At 41.6% G+C, this 25,724-nt stretch overlaps 1 protein-coding gene across 2 annotated transcripts in view; it reads left to right on the top strand.

Annotated features, from left to right (window-relative positions):
- eml3 (EMAP like 3) overlaps positions 1 to 25,724 on the top strand; it is a 50,028-nt gene that overhangs the window by 16,027 nt on the left and 8,277 nt on the right. Inside the window, exons 2-14 of one of the 2 annotated variants that reach the window (XM_034615629.1) lie at positions 5,180 to 5,356; positions 7,254 to 7,359; positions 7,526 to 8,041; positions 10,563 to 10,673; positions 10,924 to 10,952; positions 16,224 to 16,259; positions 16,830 to 16,950; positions 17,327 to 17,476; positions 19,745 to 19,814; positions 19,961 to 20,071; positions 21,202 to 21,297; positions 23,678 to 23,812; positions 24,641 to 24,779. In XM_034615629.1, coding sequence (XP_034471520.1) covers positions 5,180 to 5,356; positions 7,254 to 7,359; positions 7,526 to 8,041; positions 10,563 to 10,673; positions 10,924 to 10,952; positions 16,224 to 16,259; positions 16,830 to 16,950; positions 17,327 to 17,476; positions 19,745 to 19,814; positions 19,961 to 20,071; positions 21,202 to 21,297; positions 23,678 to 23,812; positions 24,641 to 24,779 — 1,797 coding nt within the window. Of the gene's footprint in view, positions 1 to 5,179; positions 5,357 to 7,253; positions 7,370 to 7,525; positions 8,042 to 10,562; positions 10,674 to 10,923; positions 10,953 to 16,223; positions 16,260 to 16,829; positions 16,951 to 17,326; positions 17,477 to 19,744; positions 19,815 to 19,960; positions 20,072 to 21,201; positions 21,298 to 23,677; positions 23,813 to 24,640; positions 24,780 to 25,724 lie in introns of both variants that reach the window. The other variant, XM_034615630.1, reaches the window with a different exon arrangement.

Genomic DNA, 25,724 nt, shown 5'->3' with positions numbered 1-25,724 from the left:
AATAATCATGGTCATCAGTAAGTGTTATAAGCTCCCTTCAGACATGCACTGAACTCCGCTGATCCTCCATATTTTCTCTGGAGGAGGTGCATGTGTGAATGCAAATGTCTGAGTGCAGCCTCCACAGTTTCTGCGGGATTTATCCACCTGGCTCCTCGATAGAAAGTCCGTAGAAAGTCAGGAGAACCCGATGTGGGTTGATGATGCTTCGAACATGCGACTGACACAAAAATGTAAAAAAACAACAAATAGAAAACAAATATCTCCCTTTGAACCTCTCGCTGTGTTGTGCATGTGTGAAAGGCAATGCAACGCAATACACACCTTAATTGCCTTACTAATTTTGAAATACAGGCCTCAAGTGTGCACTGTAATGAATGATGCAATAGTCAAAAATGGATTTAAAATCTATATTTTGATCATAAAATATGATCCATACTGTAAGTGTAATACCAAAGGCACCTGCAGCTCAAAGACTCCCGTCTATTCAGATGAAATTTCATGGGTTCGTCTTTGGGTCATGCCCCACCCTTCCATTAAAGTTCATGGAAATCTGTTTAGTAATTTTTGTGCAATCCTGCTGACAAAGAAATGCAGACGCACGCAAACATAACCTCCTTGGATGATGCAACTAAGGTGTGTTCTGTGTTCATTCATTTGAATGATGTGCCATTTAAAAGAATGCTTTTGTTAGTTCTATAAAAACTATTTTAATTATGACATGATGATGGAAATTATGATAATGAAAAAATTACTGACCTAAGTGTCATCCCTCTGAAAGATACAGTGTCGTATAATTAAACATACATGCACAGTATACACAGATTCACACCAACCAGGTTACTCTTTGAACACATCAGGACCTGTGTTACCACCCTGCTTAAAGGGACAATGAAAACAAATTGTGAAGGATAAAAGAAAAATATCATTGGTTATTAAATTCTCCGCATGTCTGTTTAAAAGACTTTTCCTGCTCCAGTTTGGTTTTCTTTTTGTTTCCAACATTTTGTATTTAACCTCTATTTGTATTTCTATGTTTAAACACATAATATCGCAAAATAATTTCATGCAAATAAAATTGAAAAATGTGTAAAACATATAGATCTACAAGAATATACAATTAGGCCGATCTCTGATTGGCTGTTTCTACCCAGACCATACAGCCCATAAAGCCTCTTAATACAACTCCTCGTCACTTTTGACCAGAGATCATCAGGGAAATGGCTCCATGGCTCCTTATCACAGTGAACCTTGACCTGTGGAGCTGTCGGCTGTGTTTCAGTCTGCATACATCAATGTGGTGAGGGATGTGTTGCATAAAGACCTCAGAATTGTGGAAGGAACATTTCTTCCCCTGCCAGGGTGGATCCGCTCCAGGCATTCCGCAACGGCAGTGATGATGAAACCTCTGTTCCAGTGAAACGGTTGCACTAAAGGAGAGAGGTCACGGCGATTAACAGCGCTGACGTGCCCGAACATGCACGAGGCCTCTGGCTGCTTTTATATCACCCGCTTGACAAAGCCACTCACATCTACCGGTGTAGACAGTCACCAGGTACCAGCTGCAGGCGGAGAGTTGGCAAGTGTCAGCGTCTGGAGCCTTTACAGAAAAATGACATACAGCAAACAATACCTCAACATCCTCACATCTACTCATAATGTAGTTTACTGTGCTTGTTAGTTTGCTTTTGGGAAGATTTAAAAAAGATGCACTTGACGTTGGTGTTTTGCTATTTGTTATAACCTTATAACCCCTGTTCCTACAGTGGCAGGTTAACATACATCAGTCAATCATATTTGCTGTGCAATATTCTCATCTTGATGAAACCTTTTATAGTCAGTCTAACATTTGATCGCGTGCGGGTGCCAAACATCTGGCTAACCAGTGTTGGATGATACCATGGGTGTAGCAGGTTGTAATTAGTGTGGTATCAAGCAACAAAGGCTAATGAAGTGGTTTGTGGTTTGAATGATTTCATCGTAATCATCCAATCTGTGGATGAGCTGCAGTGCAGGCAGAGATCCAGCTCAGTGTAGGCTAACCAAGGCTAAGAAAACAATCTGATATTTCCCAGCAAGCATTACGATGCAGCACAAGCTGTCCAGACACATCACAAAGCTGATGTTGTAATCCCTTCTCATCTTTATTAGTTAACGTTATAGAGTAGGCATCAATTAATACACCTTAACTGCTACTCTGATAACTTTGACCATTCCATTTGTTTTTATAGCCTCTTCGTGACTTATTCTTTAGTGGTCATTGGATATTTTTAAATACATACTTTTTTTTAACAAAACTGCAAATATTCTGTTTCGTCACATGGGAAAACAACATTGACTAGAAGAAACTGTTGGAAACAAATGTGAAAGGTTTATCAATGTTTAAAGTATTTTTACGCAAGAAAATGTCTGATAGAGATGAAGGGAGCAGCAATGACAATTGAAATGGAGGAGTTATTGCCAGTAGTGAGTAGGCACATTGTATATCAAGCAGTCTTGTTGTAATCATAGTCGATGATCCGCCGCCACCACGATCCACAATCCACCATTACAGAAATATAGAAAAAGCAGTTTAATGAAATCTGTTTAATGAGATTTTCAGCATCATTTTCCCTTCATGAATTGGTGTTGTGGTAATCTCTTTGATCGTTTGTACTGGGCCTTCTGTGCTTTTCATCACAGTTCCAGTTTCAGTCACAACTAATACATCCGCTCAGTTCCGGTCCCACTACCTCATAGATGGACGTTCTTCTGATTTGACCGTTTCCCCACAGCTCTGCTTCTGGAAGAGCGTGGGCTCATCAACAATCACCAATCAACATGTCGACTGTTCACTGTGACATTGTGTTTATAATAAGGCAGTGACAACTGTAAATGGAAAAGAACTATATATAAATATTTTCCTGTTTTGGTGTGGACCAAGATAATTACTGTTCATTATAACCCCCTCTCTGAGTTATACCTAATTTCAAACATTAGTTCCCAGCTGGAACTGAAAAAATTGCAGGTTTTCTCACTGATATTCTATTGTTTGTAAAGAGAGAATGTAAAAGGCTCAGAGCTGGTGACACAGTCGTCCTTCTACAAATAAAAACATCCTGAGCATTAAAAGATGATTAGTGTAGTTTTAGTATGTACATGAACATTATACATTATAATGAATTCATTAGGGCAGAACCTCAACATGAAGGAAATGTTGAGTGTGTATTAAAAAGCTAAATAAAATGGGAGCAGATCAGAAAACAGCTTCTAAATAAATCTGATGAGATATTGTTGTAAAACAGGATGAATTAGGAATAAAGGTCTTTCTATAATCCATCCCTCCATCCCTCCATTATCTACACCACTTCTCTTCTGGTGGAGGTGGAGCCAATGCAAGCTGACATTGAGCGAGAGGTGGGATACCCCCTGTAAAGGTCACCAGCGTATCGCAGGGACAACATAAAGACACAAACAACCATTCACGCTCATATTCACACCTAAACAATATAGAGTGTCAAATCAACCGAGCCCCAATCTCTTGGAGTGTCGGAGAAACCCAAAGTTAACACAGGGAGAATATACCTCCAGAGCAAACTCCTCACAGAAAGAGCAGAGATTCAAACCGGGGACCTTCTTGAGGTGGCAGTTCTAATCACAGCACCATCTTGATGCACTTCCTCCAATGTAAAGCTGTTTTTAATCAACACCTCATACACTCTGTAGCCAGGAAACGTGAAGGCCACTATTTGAGAACGTACAGTTGTCTCTTTTAGTTTTACACAAGAACATTGAAACCTGTGTGTTACCTGGCAGTGTTGCCCCTTTTGCTCCCACCAGGGCCACAATTACATTTTAACAAAGATAGTGCTGAGCAGGAAAATTGGTGGAGTGTTCTCTGAGAAATGCCAGAAAAGTTAGATCTGTGTGGAAATGGAGCTTTGGACTACAATTACTGGCACAGTGTAATTCCAGGTTGTGGATCTTTGCTGTTGCCCTTTGCTAAAATTGACTCCATGTGGCTTCGCAGGATTTGTACAGAGAGGAGTGGTGTCTGAGGACCTCTTAACTACTTATTACTGAATAAACCAAACCATTTCCTCAGAACGTCTCGGTCAATTAACAGCTGGGCTTTGTTGGACTGCAGCGCAGGAAACAACACTTCGATGGCTGGCTGAGAATTCAGCGGCTGAGTAATCACCAAAACTACCAACGCAGCAGAGGGGAGCTGGAGCACCAAATATCCTCCTCCTCCTCTCGGCCCTGGCGCCTGCCATGAACAGCTTTCTTCCGTCCTGTGTCACCAGAACCGAGGGAGGCATTCCACACATATATACACACTCCTTTTGGACCAGAACCAGCTTTGTCCTACACATGCACTCAAACACACCACAACTGTTTTTCTCTTGCACACACAATAGGGCCTTTGAGAAGCATTGGACAGTCCCCCGTGTGAGTAAAATGCTCTAAACATCTGTAATTCTCCCTCAAAATGGACAACAGCCTGTCTATATCTGCGAGGACCCTCGTTGACATGATGCATTCCCTATAGCACTCAGTCCTAACATTAACTATTACAGCTTAACCTCTCAACTCTTACCCGAACCCAAACCTAGACCAAATCCTAACCTCAGCCAGCATGCATTGTAAATCAGTTTCATCCTCCTCACTGCCTAGAGGAGGGCTATGGAAGCCTGTGTCACATTCTGACCAGCCAGACAGAAACACCGGGTTTCCCCAGGAGTTTGTGAACACATGTCAAAGTCAAAATGCAGCCCGTGAGCAATTAATCATAATGTAACATACCATCGGAGTCCCTACCCTGCATTGTGTGTGTGTTTCCTGACACAAGTGCTATTTGATCATTCAGAGTAGTGAAATATTAATCGGTTATGTTGCATCTTATTAGAAAGAAAGAAGAAAAAAAATGAAAGTTGTCTTCTTGAATGTTGTTTGAACATTTTATTCTTCATATTGTTAGTTTAATAGGGGTTGCACTATGGCTGTCAACAGTGTGGTTTAGTCTTTACTCTGAATTGATGTGATCTGTGCATGATGTCTCAGGCCTGTGATTTTAAGTCATGAAAGCAGTTCTTGGATTAATCTGATGAAAGCGTTTAACCCAGGCTCACGGAAGCCAGGCTTTCCACACCAGACCCTGCCCCTTATTCATGACAGACCCCTCTGGCCTCTTTTATAGATGATGTATCAGCAGACAGCAGTGCTGAGTTCCCGGACAGAGCATCCATGATGGAGGTGCGTCTGCAGGCGCAAGAAGATGAGATCACGCTGCTGAAGTCTTCACTAGCTGACGCCCTACGCAGGATCCGCCTCCACGATCAGCTACTGCCATTGCTGAAACAGCAGCTCATTGCAGGTAAGTGATTGTCAACATTCTCAACTCTGCAGCCTGATGGTTCACGAATGGTAGAACATTGTTGTCACTGTGGCTATTTGCACAACTGACAGCTGCAGTATTGCACTTTTCACTGTTTTTAGTTTTGTCTTCAAAGGACAAAGAAAACCGACAACTTTGCATCTTCATCCGATTCTATTCAGCTCGTGGCCAAGAGGGTTCACATGTAGACATCGCTTCATTCAGCTCAGCTCTGGATCTCAGGTTGAGCCGATCAATGGCATCAACATGCAGGCCACACACTATAAACACTGAACTGAGAGTTTGTCAAATCCCCAATAGATAATGGATGCTCAGAATGCGTTGATGTAGCTAATAAATATAACTGACTTCAATCTTGTTTCACCGACAGGAACACCATCAGACAAATAAATGGGAAAATGATTGCATCCTTGCAATCACTTTGAATTTAATGAGAATTTGCTCGATCTCACAAAGGATTAGCATCAACAGGTCACTCTAATTTGCAGGAAGTCCATTTGAGTCTAGAGAGGCCCCTGATAGGGAGGAACAATACATATGTGGTCACAAGCAGAAGAACAAGACAAAAAGGTCAAATGGTCTCGAGCGGAAAGCAACCAGTACAGAAACAACACGTACATCCGTAAATGAAACCAGAACCCGAAACATGAGGTAAACCTGAGGTACTGGGAAAGTTGTGACTTCACCTTGACCTTCAACACTTTATTTAAAGACTCACGGTGCAGAGATGTGGTCCGAGGGCCAGGGTTGACGGCAGACGGGCGAAGTTTATTCGGCCCCATGACACTACCCTCTGGTGATGCCTCTGCTCCAGCGGCATTTCACAGGAAACAGGGGGTGTGCCATAAGTAATCCTAAGAGACAATCTAAAAAGTCTATACAATGTGATTGTCTTCATATACCAGGATATTAGAGCCAAGTCAAGAAGACTATCATAATCAGTGTGCGAAATACGCAGTGGCAATCAGGGGGGTCCCCTTAGTGCTCCAGTGTTATGTCCCCCCCCCAAAGATAAATAAATCAATCAAATATATAGGTAGATAAATAGATAATGAATAAATAATAAAATCATCGATATTATTAGATTTGATTAGTTTGCTTCTTCTGCAACAATGAAGTTAAAACACAGCGCTCCGTCATAATCTGCAAGAAGAACATCTCTCCTATCTGCGTGTGTGTGTGTGTGTGTGTGTGTGTGTGTGTGTGTGTGTGTGTGTGTGTGTGTGTGTGTGTGTGTGTGTGTGTGTGTGTGTGTGTGTGTGTGTGTGTGTGTGTGTGTGTGTGTGTGTGTGTGTGTGTGTCGGCGTGTGTGTGTGTCGGCGTGTGTGTGCTTGTCTCAGTCGCTCTTGACATTCACATTCATTTAGCCATTAATCAATGCGGATTAAGAACCTGGATTGTTCTGGTCACTTTAATCCCTGTGTGCTTCAGGTTACATCTTGTGTCGTGTGTAGCAGATTAACTCCGTGCTCTCAAAATGTCTGACTTTTTTCAACGTGTTCCATAAACGTGTTTCATAAACTCGAGAGCGAATCCAACAAGTAAACTTCAGTACGGTTCAGGATTTAATAACTCCGGATTAGTGTTGTTTATTGTTAATGTGTAAAGTGAATGCAGGTCAGCGGGGGGAGTGACGAGGGAGGACATAATTTGACACACATTGTGAGTCATTACCAACCGTTTGGTTTCAGTGATCAAAGAGTTGTCAAGTCACTAAATTAAATTATAATTTGGCAAAACATAGCCATTGCATTGGCTCTAGTATCATAGAATGTTAAGTAGACCCTGCCTTAGATTGTTCACACAAGGAAAAGCTGAACATCCAGAGTACTGTATCTCTCCTCACTGACTAATAAATAACTGTCTCTCCACCCAGTGAACCCGGGTGCTGCACGAGTGCTGAATCAGGTGTGCTGCTCCGATGGTTGCACCAGCAGCAGAAAACTGTCGTCCAGCTCAGCCGCTGACGGGAGCCGCCATAACTGCTGCCAGGTACTGGACCCCACCGACCAAGGGCTTAGAAATACAGGAGCATGATGGGCCACAGTCATTTTATTGTACTATTTATTGCAGAGGCCTGATTGTGTTCATATGATGTCTGTGTGATCTGCCGACATGACTGTTCTGTGTTGCTCTCAACCTTTGAACTATCTCTAGCCAACTGTCAGACAGCATTGTGACCAATGCCAATGGTCACATAGGAAGCCTGAAGTCCATAGAACCCAGACCCGGACCAGTAACACTGGACAGGTCAACCCAGACAGATCCCATCCTCAGAGGGCAGGACGCTGCGCAGGACGTGATCGCTCTCTCCAGATGTGTCAAGAGCCTGGAACTGGAGGACGCCCTCCCTCCAGGACAACCTGTTGAGGGGACACGGGCCAAGCTCCACCGTGTCCCGGGTATGGAAGAGGAGGACGAGGAGCAGGATGAAGATGAAGAAGCAGGAGGGGAGCAGGAGAAGGAGCTGAGTTGGACGTCCTCAGTGGAGGAGCCCATCCAGCCCACCACAATCAGAGGCTTGCAGAGGGAGGACTCCCAGGATGGAAGCTCCTCTCCAGAGGAGGTGGCTTCTCCCTCGGCCACAGTCAGAACCTCCGACCCGAACCTGGGCTCACGCTGCGGACCCCTGGCCACCATCCAGGAAGGACAAAAGGCGCCTCTGTGCGTGAGCTCGCCTCACCACCGCTGTCTTCATAATCATCTTCTGTCTTGTGATTGGACTGCATGGCTTTTGTCTCATAATTCAACCCTTTCTCTAAATCTGACTTGTGTGACTGCAAACCCCAGTTGTTCTCCGCAAACCCTCTTATTAAACAGTCGGCGTCAGGTTGCCAGGTTGTGCTTATGCCGTGCTATAGAAGGAAACCCAAGGGAAATGCTCTGTCATAATGTTCGCTCTAACCTGCATGTGCTCAGTTTTCCATTTGTTTGAGTGGGGGGGGGGCCTGGGGAAGCATAAAGCCACGGCATAACATAATGGCGGCAATCGTCCACACTGAGTGACACTTCCCAGATTAGCTGTATGGCAAACAGAGCCCAGTGGAAAATGTGATGCTGGGGAAATTGAACGCAGCATAATGTATGAAAAGGGTAGGATTAAGGTTACAGCATGTACTGTATGCACATGGGACTGAACAAGAAAGGTTGGGGGTGTACAGATTTTTTTTTTGTACTGGAATATCTGGCCAAACTGTGTGCATCAGAGTTTATATCCAACAAATCAACCTCCATCACCTATTCCTTGTAGCCACTCAGTATTCAGGTTGACGGTTCTGTAAGATGAGGATGTGCCATTCAACTGGGTTTTGCACAAACACACAACATTTGTATGTTTTTTTTTTTTTTTAAATGCTGCTCTTTAACAACCTTTTAATCATCGTCCTCCTCAATCAACAAGGATCTCTTGCATCCAGTGATTTCTCCGCTCTCCACCGTTAACACCTTGAAGTGATTTCTGTTCTAACAGTGATAAGGAAGCACAGAGCTGGCTCACTGCTGCTTTTGTTTACTTGGGTATTTGCTTGTGCATGCAGGTGTTCTCTATGCCTACTTCCTTGTTGTGGCTTTTAACAGGGGTTTCGTTGGTGATGAATAACATGTGCTCCGGCCTCTCAGCTCAGCTCTGTCATGCCCCTCTATGGAAACCTGAGGTACTGGGAAAGTTGTGACTTCACCTTGACATTCAACACTTTATTTAGAGACTCGCGGTGCAGAGATGTGGTCCGAGGGCCAGGGTTGGCGGCAGACGGCGAAGTTTTATTCGGCCCCATGACACTCCCTCTGGTGATGCCTCTGCTCCAGCAGCCTTTCACAGGAAACAGGGGGTGTGCCATAAGTAATCCTAAGAGACAATAAACGCTTGTTTACAGCTGGGTTTTTCATTAGTCAATTTGAGATCCTCAGCATTAACACAGGAAATTAGTTTATATCCTCTTCAAGTTACCTTTTTTAATCATTCCGTATGAAAGTAGTATTCCATTTCGAAAAGGGACTTCATGGTAATACCAGTTCATTACAACATGGGTTTTAGTTTTCATAATTTTGTTGTTTTTTCTTTGAGTCATAATAACATTGTACTCTCCCAGCTGAGATCTAGGATCATGGGCAGTCTTGTGATCGAGCAGGTTGTAAAGAAATGTCTCCAAACGCAAATGGAAGAGGAAAATGCTGTCCTACTTCATAATCTATCACAGTTTGACTGTCGGCTTCTTTACAAACTGTCTGATCAGCTGCTCTGCTAAACTTCATGCCCTTCTCAGATTGTCAGTAACTGATAATTCGCGTAACTCCTGACCTGAAGCTGTGGAGGGATCAAGGTCCGAAAAAGAGCTGCTTGTGCTACATCAGCAACTTCAGCTTTTTTCCCGAGGCCAAGGGTTTGCATAATATGATTTAACTTCATTATTGTGTGAGCTTACAGGTTATGTGAGAACCAGCTCCATGTGGGAGTGGAACATCCACTGTGTGGGAGGCAGTGTAACACTGTGGAGAGATGCTGTTCCGGAGTTTAAGGAAACATTAGCAGCTCTGTTCGCCTCTGTAATGGAATTGGGGAGGTTTGCCAGACATGATTCAAAATGTCAAAAAACTTTACGGAGCTTTGTATGTTTTGTTACTATATTGTACTCTTAATGGAGCTAATCACTTTTACCCTGTAATAAAAGAACAATAAAGCTGTAAACTAAATCACAGCAAGGTAGTAATTAGGTGACTGGCTACAGTATAGCTGATAAAATAGGTCATTTCAACTGGCAAAATCATCAGCGGCTAGAAAGTTCACTGGTAAATCTGCCTCTGGTTTAATCAGAAACTGGATCTGTGCAGAAGCCTGACAGGTGACGCAACGGTAACTACTGGGATAAGTGAGCCGCCAATTTTTCTGGTGAATGCAATGTACTTTGAAAATAAAACCCAAGTTGTAATAGGACAAGATTTATATTTGGGGTTAGGTTAATTGGGGACTCTGGGATTAGCTCTAGCTCCGCCCCTGCAACCCACAAAATACTGTATAGACCATGGATGGATGGTAATATGGAAATGACATAACGGGCATGTTTCTGCATGTTTCACGCTTTTTATTGACAAATAGTTTGCATGCATTTGAGTACTAATACTGTGTGGACACAAATTGAGTTTCTTACTCCTGGAAGCTGAAGACAATTCTCACCCTGTCACGCTCTAGGGTTCGTAGAAACAGTGAGAAGCTGGGGAACCCGGAAAGGCAGAGGAAACGTCTGGATAAGAAGGCGGCGTCCTCGGCTAACCTCCTCGCGCGCTCCCCGAGCTTGGAGAAGTGAGCCACGCTGCCATCACTCACAGCTGTCACTGTCACACTGCTCACTTTTTCCTATGGCTGCTGCAGCCGCACATATCTCATCAAAGCACAGTGTGATTGATGGCCCCTAAGAATAATAAGAGAAATTCCATTCCCCACGAAAAACCCCCGACAGACACACACCATCTGATTCTGAAGTCAGGGCCTGGAATGTGTTTGAAATCATATTTCACATATCTGTCTCACATGTTGTTTTCTGTCTCCACAGCCGAGCTAAGGAGACGATTGCCAGTGCAGGTACGAGTGCTCTTCTCTGTTTTGTCTGTCTAGACTGAGCTTGACTTGCAGTGACATCACTCACTGAAGTGCTCATCACTCGTATCTGTATCTAAGTGTGTCTGACAGCTTCGACCTTCACCTGGGAAAAAGATGAAAAATTGGCCACTCTCATAACTTGGTCATTTATACCAATAAGGTTACATAACAGAAACGCATGTAGGTAAACTGCAGTGCAATTCAACCGCAGCACAAACTTCAGCCTCCACAATGATCCCACATTTGAATATATAGTATATAATGCTCAAAGTTATGATGCTGGGAGCATCATCTTGATTATTGGTGATTGGAATGGAGTCCAGGCTGACGCAAGCTAAACCAGGGCTGTGTCCAAAAACACCCTTTCACTTACCCCTACTTGACTCTATAGGTTCTGTGTAGAGCACTATATAATGAGCTCATCAGAAAAAGAAAAAAAACGCGTTCGGACACTACTCTGCGCATTTTCTCTGCGGCGGTAATGACATCATTGTTGCAGGATTATAATGTACAGCAACAACATTGGCCGGTGGAAAATCCCACAATAAATTTTAAATGTTTATTTTGAACTTTTAGGTTAAAAAAAAAACATGTTGAATGACGATCTTTAAATGTAGAAATAAACCTTTTTGATGCGCTTCCCTGCTCGTATTTACATTTGTACGACAGCTCGGGCTGTTCCTGCTGCCCTCGCTCCTCTCGTCTCTCTAGCGCAAGTGCAATGCATGATGGTATATATTGCTTGGTTAGTGACCATCGGTTGTACAATATTTTTCATACCATATTATGGGAAACAATGAGTGCAATATATAGTGAATAGATCACTAAACATTCAGACACCATTACAAAATGGCAAACTCAATATATAGTGGAGTGTATAGTGATTATGTAGTGAGGGATTTCAGCCACAGCCCAGATTCAACCACCTCAGTACAAAAAGTCATTTCTTCAGTTTGCCACCTGCCTGAAGACAAGTATCTCCAGTGCGGGGACAGCTGAGATGTTTGGATTGATGCAGGGCCTTCTGATTGGCAGGGGGCCGATTTATTTGTGCAACGCAAAAACAGCACGGCGAGATGTGTTTCTGTCCAATGACTGTTGTCAGTAAAACCCGTAGTGGAACAAATATAGACATGCTGCATGGATTTAGAACGGCTTCTGGGGGATTTTGAAAAGCCCTCATTATTTATGATCACCATCACATGTCGCTCTGTTTATATTCGGGACTTTTCCCATGTTTTCCTGCGCCCTGACTTCGGCATTGGCAAAGCATGAACTGAACTGTGCTTCTGTACTTGTGCCCAGGCAGCTTCTCTCTGTTTCACACATGTAGTCATTTCCCGACCAACCACATTTGTGGTTAGCATAGCTTTATGAGTGTTGGCCATGAGTCTGCTTATAGTAAGCCCAGTTTGTTTTAGGTTTCATTCCTACAGCACAGAGTGTCTTTACCAGTTGAAGCTATAGTGGACAACTTGCTCTAAGGAGGTTCAGTATGTGGTATTGTACCCTGACCTTTCAGCTATAGGGTCGCCCCCTCAGAAGGTTTGATTTCAGCTTGTATATAGTAATGGAGATGCAGCAATAGTAGCTTCAATCAGAGATCTGGCTTCAATCTGAACTCTGTACCCTGGTTTCAGACCTGTAATAACTTGAAACGTTGCTTTGAATTTAGCAACACATGTGGATGAGATTGACTGTGCTGTTGCATATGTAGTAGGTGGACTTCAAATAAAAAATAACTGGAATATTTTTATAATAACTTGATTGACTTTAATTAGTGCTCGTGGCAACAACTGCCACAGCTTCCATGTTGACTAAAAGGATGTTGACAGGACCGGACTTGCTACTGATTCACTTGGGCAAAACAGGACAGACGGTGCTGTTGTTATCTTTTCACTCGCCAACTGTGCTGAAGAAATAATCCACCAGTCTACGAGGTAATGTTAGGAGACTTTAGATTTGACATTTTAAATGGGGAAAAAAATCCAGAATAAAGGTAAAGTTCTTGGATGACTTTTCAAAAAGCAAATTCCTCCCATAAAAGTGTTATAGCAACACATCTGAAGTCATGTTAGATTTTCACTGAGGCTCTGTGAATGAATGCAACATTGAATCCTATGATTGTGTGGGCTGCATTAGTTGTGCCACCATGTAACTGTCATCAGAACAATACCTTCTTTACTTTTACATTTATATTAGTGTAAAAATCATACAAATGAGAAACTGAGTGAGGGAGCTGATAAAGTGATGTCAGTTCAAAACAATATCTACCTAATATTAGGTAACATTTATTTATTTTTACTAAGAAGATGTTCGTTCTTTCAAAAATCCCTCACTAGTCATAGTTATATGGGTGAATGGTGTTCAAATCAAAATGACTTAAACCATCTTAATCATCCCCTGGTGGCTGGTGAGGTCATAAATCCCACCCCCTCCATGTTAGCAGAGGGGACATGCACCAAACAAACACAAAAACAATTTCATGTTGAATCATTTTTGATAGTTATCATCACACCAATGTATGTTCATTACATTAGTGTGATGATAACTACCTTGTGATTGGTCAGGCAGGTGTATTGGGCGGGACCTTGTTACTGCAGCTCCACTCCACAATCATGGGCACACTTGGATCCAAATTACATCATAAAAATGTCAGCGCCCTTATCCAGGATATTTGGGTTTATTTGGTGGAGACATGTCGTCCATCTTTATATTCAGTCATTGCCTTAAATACAATGATAATATAAGTGAAGTAGTATGTAAGAAGTGTTGATGGGAAAGTATGGGAAGCCTGAACATTTTAGAAAAACCTGCCCAGATACCTGCTGACATTGCTGGCTGTCCTGAAATGACTTAACATACCCTTTTTAGACCAGAAATATCACTCAACGAGCCATTTCGCCCCCTCCTTTTTTTAAAACCAGCAATCACTTTTTTAACTTGAAGTCAAACACTGCAGAGCCTGTTTGGGCCATGGGGCGCTGCCTGGAATCCCATCGACTGGGGTGTGGTTAGCCGAGCTGCCGCACCACTCCAACTCGCCTGACTGAATGATGGATTGCCAGCTCTGCTGAGGAGAACCCCAAAACCACTTTTTTTAAGTCTTCCCCTGTTCTATTTCACTTTGCTCTGGTAAAAAGTACCAAAAGTGTCCGGTCAGATTTCTACTTTTTAAAAATTTGTTCTTTGATCAGTCAACATTTGGCCAATTTCAGATTGTATTTTGTAAAATAATTATGGCTTCTTGTCATTGAAGACCAGCAGAAATTAAATAAGGTATTAGGGGTAGACCGGGAATAACCCAACAGATATTTGCAAGTGATATACATACATTTACAGTAACAATTTGAATCTTGGTATCAGCATTTAGAATAACACCACAAATTACAACATAAAATCTATAGACACCCACTGTGGTGTCCAGGTGTTGCTGTTACTTTGTCCATCCCTATCTTTCAATGACGGTAGGCCAAATAAGAGAAACATCTCTCTGTATAATCTAATGCAGCTCAACCGCACCACACACTACATCCTCCAATAAGATCACACCTCTAAAACAATTTTACTCAAAACTGAATATTATATTATAATATATATATATATATATTAACAATAAAGACTATTTATTGCTGGACTGTTGAAGTAAATTGCATTAGTGTTAGCTAGGTGTTCCTAATAAACTGACAACTCAGTGTTTATTTGTAATTTTTCAGTTGCGAAGAGAATGTATTGGTTGCATTTGATGCCATTCTCACTTGGAAATGGTGAATATGTGTTGAAATACCAAATGATTTTCTTTCATTTACAGTAATAGTTTTAATTATAGGTTATTATTATAACTCTCCAGGTAGAATACAAAGATTTGTAATGGGTCCTCCCTTATATCGAACGTTATTAACAGACAGATTCATAGAATCCCTGATGGTAAATTGTTGAAAAAGGGAAAAGGGTTTGCATCATCATTCATAGGCTCTACATTAAGATGTTCTCTAGTTCACAGTGCACAGCTAAGGTTAACACTTCATATTCTCACAATGTGGTCTCTAAGTTGTTAGTCAGCTGCTGCCATGGAAAGAGGCAGATATGTTTTTTTCTGCCAATGTGTCCAAAGAGAGGTGTAGGGATGACAATGCAAATTTCAACTTGATTTCATTTAAATTTGAGAGCTCTGGAGTGAATGAAAAAGGGTTTTACTTTCCTTCAGATCATAGAACAGAAAAAGTGTTGTTCTGGTTTTTGGTAAGCTCAGGTATAATGTCAGTGAAACGAGTAGAAGCCAGAATCAACGCCCTGTGGTTTGTATGCCTCCACCAACAAATGCAGTTTCGGGTTTACATTTTTTTTCCTTCTCCAAGAATCATATAAAGTCACAGTGACCTTTTTACAATCCAAATCTAATCAGTTAATGAGTGAGTCCGAGGGAACTTTGGTGCCAATGTGAGACGACACTCTGGAGGAGTTCTTAAGATAACATGTTCTGGAGGAAAAAAGGGTTCTGTGAGTTCATTGCAACTTCAACCTTTGATTCTAATCAGGTCATCCTTAAGACCAAGTAAGTGTTTGTGCTTAATACTATCTGGTGTCACTAATTAAATTCCCTGCGGGTATTCCCGATATATCACAAGGTCACCTTGACCTTGAAATTTCACCACCAAGATCCGATAACTTTAAGTTTTAGTCCAACTGACATTTCTACCTAAATTTAGGAAATTCCCTCAAGGCTTTTTTGAGAGAGCGTGTTCACAAGAGAGGGGTGGGTTACAAAACAAAATCACAAACAACCTGAAAACATAACACGTCACTGGCTTGGAGGCATGCAAATGTAACTGGTATCCAGTGTTTCTTTTTCAAAACCTTTTCAAAAATCTGAAATGATTAGTTTGTAAATGCAGTAAAGTCCTTGCTTGCTTATTTTCACCTGGAAGCTTTTTCTAGTACTCCCCATCTTGGGACTTGTGTCATTGCTGTCATAGGGTCACCAGTGTTCTTATCCTCCTTTTTACTAGATACAACTAAGAGTCAAAGCAGGAAGTCGTTTTTCTTATTTCTTCCCTCTCGTTCACTGTCTCCCGACTGTTGTTTGAATGAGGATCCTGTCTTGGTAAATCTCTCCCCAAGGTGTCCCCCCCCCCCCCCCCCCCCCCCCCCCCCAGCTGGCTATCTAAGCCAGCTGGACTCTGCTGTGATTTAAAGCTCAAAGTATCTCTGTGTTTATTTGTCTGGCTAACATTGGCTTTCAATCTCACACAGGATCCTCCGGGTCCAGAAGAGGAACCTACAGCCAAGGTAGACCCGCAATTATATCACTGTGCATCCTAAGCTATTTTTTATGCAGGGAAGGAACAGAGCCGGCTGACACGTGTAAGCTCACATGTGTGTTTCCCTCACGCTGACTGGGACATGACGGAAGGAACACGTTAGCCTTCTTGTTTAATTTTTTTCCTATTAAGATTTTTTTGTATGTCTGAGTTTCTTCTTATTTTATTGTTCCAGAGGGTGCATCAAATTGTCTCGTGGACTATGTGGCCCAGAAGCCGGAGATTTTCCCTCTCCTGATAGAGTGTTTACCAAGGCAACAATTACAGGATGTGGAAATGTTGAGTTAGCATTATTACCAAACGTAATGGAGCAAATCCTAACAAAGGGAAATGTATGATAGTCATTAAATAGAGAATATAGAGATAAAGTCCTGTATCTAAAATGAAACTCTTTCAAATAAAGGACCTCTCTGCAATTGGGGTAAAAAAATTTAAAACAAAAGAGTGTAGAATATATGGAAGGTACAAACCGAAAAAGAGAAAATAAAATTTGTGTTTACTGCTGCATTAATCCTCCTCTCCTGTGTTTGTCTCCTAGAACAGTCGATTAAAATGTTCATCCGAGGCCGGCCGATAACCATGTACATCCCATCTAACATCCAGAACTATGAGGACCTGAAGATGGAGCCGCCCTCGGAGAGGCTGGAGCTCGACTGGGTGTATCCTTTCAAAAAAAAGGCCACAGCAGTGTTCGGCCTCTTGTGTATATTTGTGAGGGTGATGATATGTTACATTCAGAAACTGCTGATTGCATTGTGTGCTCATCTCCTGGGTTCAAGCCCCACAATGTGTCCCAGGACAATAACAGTCTGGTCTGTGGAAGCAGAGTCAACCACAGATTTAAGTGTAAAGTTGTGGGTGCCATATTTTTAAAGGGACTGGTCATAAATGTAAAATAGCATCATTAATTGTTCTACCTTTATATAACATTTAGTATGTTTAAATTACACAGTCTGCATCGTTGCAGACGGTTGCTTTACTGAATGAAAAGGACCAATGATTAACATGAGTGCGTCCTTGACTCGGTCCTGTCAGCTATGGTTACCGGGGACGTGACTGTCGGGCCAACCTGTACTTTCTCCCTACAGGCGAGGCAGTGTACTTCATCGCCTGTGTCATTGTGCTTTACCACGTCAACAACCGAACACAGCGGCACTATCGCAAACACACAGACTGCGTCCGCTGGTCAGTACGAGAGCATGTGCATCATCAGCATCCATAGACCACATAAAGTGAAGCTTGTTATCTGAGAATGAGATGAGAAGAGGTGGGCACTACAGCTCGAACTGTTGCACAGAAATATTGGGTTTAAGAAAAGGTTCCGCCATGATATTCTACAAATTTACACTTTTTTGTATACCGTTAGATAATCAATGAGATTTAGAGCTGTTGGTAGGTTTTAATATTTAATATTTTTGGGCAGAGCCTGGCTGAGGTGTAAAAATAAAAGATAAAAATAAGAGAAAGTCCATTACTATGATTCTTTTGGATAAAAGGCTAAGAATGTGTCATCAACACGACGCATGCTTTCAGATGTAAAAGCAAGGGTTAGGGTTAAACCCTTCTAGAAAAAATGTACCACTGACATACAGTTGATGGCATTAACTGGTCTGTAACCTTGTCTACCTAAGACATGTACCATAAAACCATCAGCCTGAAAATAAGGTCACTAAATACAATCCTTCTATTATAATAATTTGTAGCACATTAAAACCATGCTTTATGTCTTCATGCACTGTGATGCCAAATACCACACAGTCAGGCTCCAGTGGCGTATATCTGGATTCAGTGATGTTTTCTCAACAACTCACACTGATCGGTCCGAGCTCATGCCAGCCTCCTAATAATAAAAACAACATAAAGCCATGAATGTGAGCAACCTGAGCAAATAATGAGACTTACTTTGTTTGAGTTGGACGACGTCGATCCAATTATAGGATTTTTTTTAAACTGATAAAACATTTTTGCAAACTTGTGTCCATATAGTCATATTCATATTTTATATGATCATTTTGGACAAATAAATGAGCAGGGCTGAGCAGAATGTGACAGGCTGGTTGTCAGGGTTGTGTAAAATAATTGATTTATCATTTTCCCCAAATTCATATACAAAGTCCAAGAACATTACATTCCTGAAATAATGGGGGGGGGGGGGTTACTCTGGTTTCCAAATACTTGATGGCTTGGAGGAAATGAGGGTTGAACTGTTCCTACATTATAGTCCATAGTTATTTAGGCAGTGACACTGTTTTTATTTCGGTGCTTGAGCGTCCCAGCACATTAGATCTGAAAGCGAGAACGGTCTCTTGAGCTTTAAGCACTGACTTTATTCTACATTTTGAAACTGACCTAACAATCAGGCTGGATTACAATTAGTTTTACAGCATTATTCAGTCTGTCAATGTGTTCCTTTGTATGATTTCTGCTTGGCCCGCTGACACTGAGGCAGTTTCCTTGTCCCTGATGGATCAGAAGGCATTTGACATTTTCCTGTGTTGTACTCAGTCATAATGATATACTCTATCATTTTTGTTCCAGTGATTTTATTTCTTTTTTATGTAAATATGTTACGTTCCTTTAGTTGCCAACTCATGTTATCGCCCCTTTTTTCTGTCACAGTCTTTGCGCTGCTGTGGGACTCGGCAGGGATAGAGTTGGCTTAACCGAGTATTATCAGGGAGGACACCTGCTAATATCTATCACAGTGTTCAAACAAGCTCTGACAACGAGGGCTTGAGTATTAAAGCTGCAAACGCTTTTAACACAATGAGTTAAATTACTATGTGCCGTCTCTACAGGTCCCCTCACTTTTACTTTGACAGTTTTTCAGCTTTCAGTGAAAAAGCTTTTGATAAAGCCCCTACATCTACCTGCCTAGTACCAGGATCAGACAGACACGCTTAAACTACTGTTATACTTTGTACATCCTGTAGTATATGAGGGTCTGCTGGAGTTCTAGAGGTATAAATGTAGTAATCAGAAGGTGTATGTGAGGCTTTGTGTAGATGCTCCACATCGCCACTACTGCGCATGCCCTTATAATATATCTATGCTAAATATGTGTAAGAACACTTCCGTCATTTAGCCATGATGGATGCAATCCCATAAAGACATGTTGCAAGTGGACAGTCTACCTACAAATTCCACAAACGTCTGTCTGTCTGTATGTGGTACTCATATCTCTCAATAAACACACGACCAGCGCCCTGTAGCAGTCAGTGGGGACGGGGCAGTGTGCTAACAATCAGTCTGTGGACCGAGTTGAACGTGTCTTCTTCTACGTCCTCAGACAAACTGCAGCAGTTTGACTGAGCGTAATTACAGAGCTTTTATTCTGAAAAGTTGTGAACTTGGGTCTGAAGATTGTGTTGATCACCAGTATTTATAAATATGTTTGGGACCTAAAGAGCCCCTTCTTGTTATTAAGTTGAATTATTTTTCCTTTTCCTGCAGTCTTACCCTTCATCCTGACAAAGTGCGAGTGGCATCCGGCCAATCAGCAGGGGTGGACAAAGACGGCAAGGTGACTACTGCAATCAAATGGAAGGCCCCTGGAAACTTTTTAAAATGCTATTCAATTTATTTGTGTATTAATGAACTTATTGTGTGAACAGTTCGCTTTGAAACTCGAACCATCGTGCAGATATAAAGTTTGTGCATGTATGTTAGCCCCTGCAGCCCTGTGTTCATATCTGGGACTCCACTTCCCTGGTCACACTGCAGCAGATCGGCCTGGGAACCTTCCAGAAGGGAGTGGGATCAGTTGCGTTTTCTTTTGCCGTGAGTACATGTATAAAATCGACCTACTAATTCCACAAACATCTGTCTGTCTGTCTGTCTCGCAAACTGTTCAACTTATCAGCTTCTCACTCGGCTGATTGGTGCAATTTGGACACGCTGTTAATAAGAATTGACAAAGACATGCAACCGGAGCTCTGGAGTATTCACCGGGGGGGGGGGGCAGTGTGCCTTCACTCATCCGAGCTGAACATGTGTCCTCTACATCATCGCATAAACTTTAGCAGTGGTTGGCAATTGGGTCAAACTGCGAGTCCAAATCACCGCCTGATCATTTGGATAATTCGATTTTCACCATATTGGACTGAGACCCAGACACAGACCCAGACACAGACCCAGACACAGAGCTGCTCTCCGTCACGGCAACACAATTTGTAGAATCACTTCCTGAACTTCCTTTGGCAGTTTGTATTCAAAGTAAAAGCACATGTGTTGTGTTGCTGCAATGCTTTCATATCCAGCTGAATTACAGAGAGTTTTGAACTTGGCTCAGAAGGTTGTGTTGGTTGTTTAACAGACCTTTTAATACAATGTATGAAAAATAGCATCAAATCATTCAAACTTATATATAAGCCCACTCACGTGAACACTAATAAAGCAAATGAACACAAAGTATGAACGCAGAGCTTTGTAATTTCACTCTGCACCATAGGCTGTTATTAAAAAGCTCTGCACACAATGTCCAGCACACAAACAATAAAATGGTGGTTATAAGTAAATAAGTATTTGAGATTCTATAGAACAGGCACTGCGCTAGTTCTATAGAATCTCAAATACTTATTTACAAATGATTTAGCCCAACTGCAGTGCGGAGCAGGCCTTAATTTGAAACAGGTCTCAGTTGTTTCACACAAAACAAATAAGACCTTTGTTCTCCTGTAAGTCGTTGAGAAGGTTCTTACACTTGCTTCATACCAATGGAAATGCTAAAGTCGAATCTATTGGAAATAGTAAATGCTTGTGTTAGAAAGAGAAAGTGAGAGTAGCAGAAAGATGAGTATGACATGACTCTGTGGATGTGGTGATTGAATCAGTGCTGTGGAATGTGCATCATGCCAGACTAGACCATGTTCTCTGACGGGCCTCTGACTGTTCTGTGATGTTGTTTCCAGGACTCTGGGGCCTTCCTGTGTGTGATCGATGACTCGAATGAGCACATGCTGTCAGTGTGGGACTGCAACAAGGGCACCAAGTACGCAGAGGTCAAGGTAAAGAAAGGAACCGACATGAGCCTGATGGGTTTAGTCATGAAGAAATGTAAACTTCTCATCACTTGCTTGAAGTGTGCTCACTTACTGTGCATTGTTTTATTGACCATGATGCAATAATAAGAGTTGCTATATTAGGGCATTAATATACTGCCACAATTTTGAAGGATCCACCAGCAAAATTGGAACATAATAATCATAACGTTTTCATTTGTGTAAAATCACCCGAGACTAAAAAATTATTCAGAGCGAGCCCTTTGTTATCTACATAGGGATCAGGTCATCGTAGTACCACCATGTTTCTACAGTAGTCCAGAATGGACCAATCCTCCTACATGCTTGGAAAGGGGGGGGGTGAGGGGAGAGATATTCAGTTGGTTGGATTGTGCAACCTCACTGCCACATGTATCCCACTAAATCCTACACTCTGAACCTTTAAACTGCACCGGGGGGGCAGAATTGCAGACATGCTCATCAGATCCAGCAGTAGTAGCAGTAGATGTGACACACTGCTCATGGTGGCAGTTTTTACAATCCTGAGTGCAGATTCACGCTCCTTCTCGGACTCATTACAGTCAAATCTAAACCTGCAGACATGACACACACATTTTAGGGTCAAAACACTCCAGAGGATATCACATTCTCTCATGTCATCTTGCCATATTTGTATGCACACTCTCATCTGTGGGTAGTTTTACTGGTGCAAATAGGCCAATGTAAATGAATACAGGGGAACTAAACAGGCCCCAAGTTGTAATCCAATGAAATCTTTAGAGAGCGCCTGTTTTTAAAGAAATAACTACGTTAATAAGCACAATTTCTGGGGGGGGTATTATTATATTTGACATAATAAGTTAATGAGGTGATAATATGTTGTGTTTTCCAGCTTGTTGTGCAGTACAGGCTGTGTCAAACCTCGGATCTGACTCAGGATCCTTAGAGGTCTGTTGCGTTTTAGCCTGTTTTACATCAGGTGGTGTTTATGAAATGATGAGACGCTACAGGGTTTGAGAATCCATGCAGAAAAAAAACCCTCCCTAAAGACAAAGTATGTGAATCAATGCCCAATGCGGCTGCATGTTTAATGTATAGATGCCTTTTATAAAGAGCGTTCTGTTTGGAGAAATTTGACGTTGGGCGGGGGTGGGGGGGGGGTCTCCCTTAAGCTTTCATGGGCTTTTATCCCAAAATGCCTCAACTTCCCTGAGAGCAATTTCAGCACGGCTGTCATAGCAACAGTGTAAATATTTTATACAGGGAATTTGTCTGCCTGCGTGCATATATAAATGTGTGTGTGTGTGTGTGTGTGTGTGTGTGTGTAGTGTGTAGTGTGTGCTCTCTAATGCAGCAGGAAGAAGAATATATAGGAGGCCGTTTGATCTCGTAAATCATCTCAAGTCAAGAATTGAATGGGCTTTTACAGGAACTTGTGTTTCGTGTGAGGTAGCATCCACTCCCCTGTGCGTGGGTTCACATGGGGAGGCAGCTCGGAGCTGGACAGGCCAACACTGACTGTATAAACACACGAGTTCATCCATCAGGAACAAGATAATTATACCCCCAACCCCCTCTCCACGGCAGCTGGGGAGTCCATATGCCACTTTACAGCACGGCCATGAATGGAGCTTTTTGTGTGAAAATTATGATTCTATTCCTTCTGCACATACTGTGTACATGAGCATTGTAGACCTGCCTGTGGGGCTGTGTTGTATGCCACAGAAAACATCTAAAGCGAAACACACACACACACCTTCACAGTTCCGTTCAAATTTATGTAAAAACAATTTTTTTTATTTAAATAAGGGCTGCATGAAGTGATATTTGGGCCCAGAAAACTTTTGTTTCCACCAACTCCTGATAAAAATATCTGTCTCTTAAGCTTCCAAGTGCTCCAGTATGTTCACCAGCTGCTCTCTGACTGTCTGTCAGCTGTTTGTTTTTTAGACACATTTGGCAGATGCATTGTTTATTTAAAAAGATGCGTAAGGAATTCCGTAGTTGTCTGTCTTTAATTTTATTAATGAGCTCAACAGTTTGTCCATTTTCAAAACATCAGCACGTTTTAAACACGTCATCAGTGGCACAAACTGTCTTGTACATAAAAATATCTATATTTTTAAATATATAAAATATAAATAATAAAAAAGAATACTCAAAAATAATAGATTTATTTTCATCAGTAATCTCTCTTATTGTTATGTTAGCATTTCATCCACGTTATCAGACTAACAATATCAGACTATTAGACTGTACCAGAGGATCAATTTCAGGAAAACAACAACCGACTTTTTCCAGATTTTCACCTTACAGATAAATGTACAAATGAACAGCTTTTTCCTATTTGTACAAAGTTTTCCTGATTTCCTGTGTGTGTCCTCAGAGCACCAACGAGGCTGTGTTTTCTGTGGAGTTTAACCCAAGCGACAGCACCAGTATCATCACCTGTGGTAAATCCCACGTCTACTTCTGGACTCTCAACGCAGGCCAGTTCACCAAGAAACAAGGGATCTTTGGAGTAAGTTTATTTGACCTCTGTATCCTGACAATATTTGAAAGACATTGTGATTGCATGAGCAAGGACCAATGACTTTAAATGAAAATAGAGGACGCGTTTCCACTCCCTCCCTCTGTCCATAAACCATGGAGGTGAGCTGTGGTATCAAGGTCCTGCCGTTATGCGTGCTTGATCAATAGCAAGTCAATCTAATAATGTTCCACCCCCTTTTTAAATCAAACCAAACTTATCAGAAACATGAGCACTTAAACAAACATCACTGTGATGAGACCTACTAATGACAGAAACCAATTATTTGATTACCTTGATTTTTTTTTAGTCGACCCCATGCTGCATCTATTAACATAGGGGAAGTTAGCAGCTTCCTCAGTTTAAAGGGCACAAACAAGAGAACTTTAAAAATTTAAGATGAACCACACTAATTCAGAAAAGTACAAATATCACATGTTCAAAAACAACTGCATCACTTATGATCAAATATAGATTCTAACTCTTAACTGGACTGATTTGAACCACTAAAAGGTTTTAGTAATCCAGCACACAAATCTGAACCAGAAACTTACATCCCTAAATCCCAACAAAAAACTGTAACAGTTCTGATCTGTAAAGGTCCACTTTAATATCTACATGAATCTACATAATATACAAAACGTATATTTAGCCTATACAGTAAACGAGTACTGCCTGGTCAGTGTCACTGAAATGAATTGTTTATATCCATAGTATAAGAAGAATAAAGCCACAGAAATGTTCATATTATAGTACCAACTTTAACAAATATTGCACGTTGATATGGTTATGAACGATAGTCTATTTTTTCCGTTTCAGAAATACAAGAAGCCCAAGTTCATCCAGTGCTTTGTGTTCAGTCTGACTGGGGATGTTCTGACTGGAGACTCTGAAGGCAACATCCTGACGTGGGGGAAATCAGCTGCAGATATCAAAACTCTGGGTAAAGGAGCCAAAGGTCAGTGCTGTAATTGTTTTATTACAAAACCAGATGTAAAGCTCAGATTTGAAGCTGAAAGTTGAAGAGTTGATGTCAGAACCCTGGTAAAACCGGTAACAGGATTTAATGTTGAGGCGGTTAGATGTGTTTTTGGCTAAGTCAAACCATGAAGCCTTGCGAAATAACTTGCATTACTGATTCAGAATGAGCTCTTTCCATATAGACAGCGCATACATGTTAATCAGGTACTGGTTTTAATGTTCTATCTATATGCAGCTGTTATCAGAAATTATTCAAACACACTTTCTGTCGTTGTAGATTTAGTTGTGTGTAACATTGTTGTTTTACTCATCAATCTACACTTAATAATCTATAGTGGATGGATGTTTTAGAAATGTTTGCAAATTCAATTAAAAAGAATCAAATTAAATCTCTCAATTACATTCAGGCTATTCATTCAGTAGTTTGGAAGACACTGTTATCCAAATCAACTTACAACTGCAGGAGCATTTCTAAAGCTACGGCCTAGTAGTGTTCCCAGACACCCGGACACTGGGTTGATTGATTGGGATGACTACATTTAATCTTAGAGGTTTAGTTGAAGATGGCGTTCCCTCATCCATGTAGATATTTCATATGAGTAAATATTTACATCCAACGGGGATAGGTATAGTTGGGTAATATTGACGTTGCAGTGATATGAGAATCTATGTGAGCAGATAACTGGACCCAAGGAAGTGGCGTATATTGCAAAAAGAAGGGGTCCCAGCACAGAGCCATGGTGTCCCCCTGTGGGGAGGGGATGGGACAAGGACATAGGATTCAAACAAAAACGTGCTTTGCTGAGCTTTGCTGAGATGTCCATATAGGAGAGATCGCAGAGCAGGATGTGGTGATTCATTGTATCAAAGGCTGCTAATTGGTCCGACAAGATACAAACTAAAGGATGAGCTGCAGTTCTAG

This window comes from Hippoglossus hippoglossus, chromosome 18 (genome assembly GCF_009819705.1).
Source record: "Hippoglossus hippoglossus isolate fHipHip1 chromosome 18, fHipHip1.pri, whole genome shotgun sequence".
Lineage (NCBI taxonomy): Eukaryota > Metazoa > Chordata > Actinopteri > Pleuronectiformes > Pleuronectidae > Hippoglossus > Hippoglossus hippoglossus.
This window is presented reverse-complemented; position numbering and strand designations above follow the sequence as displayed.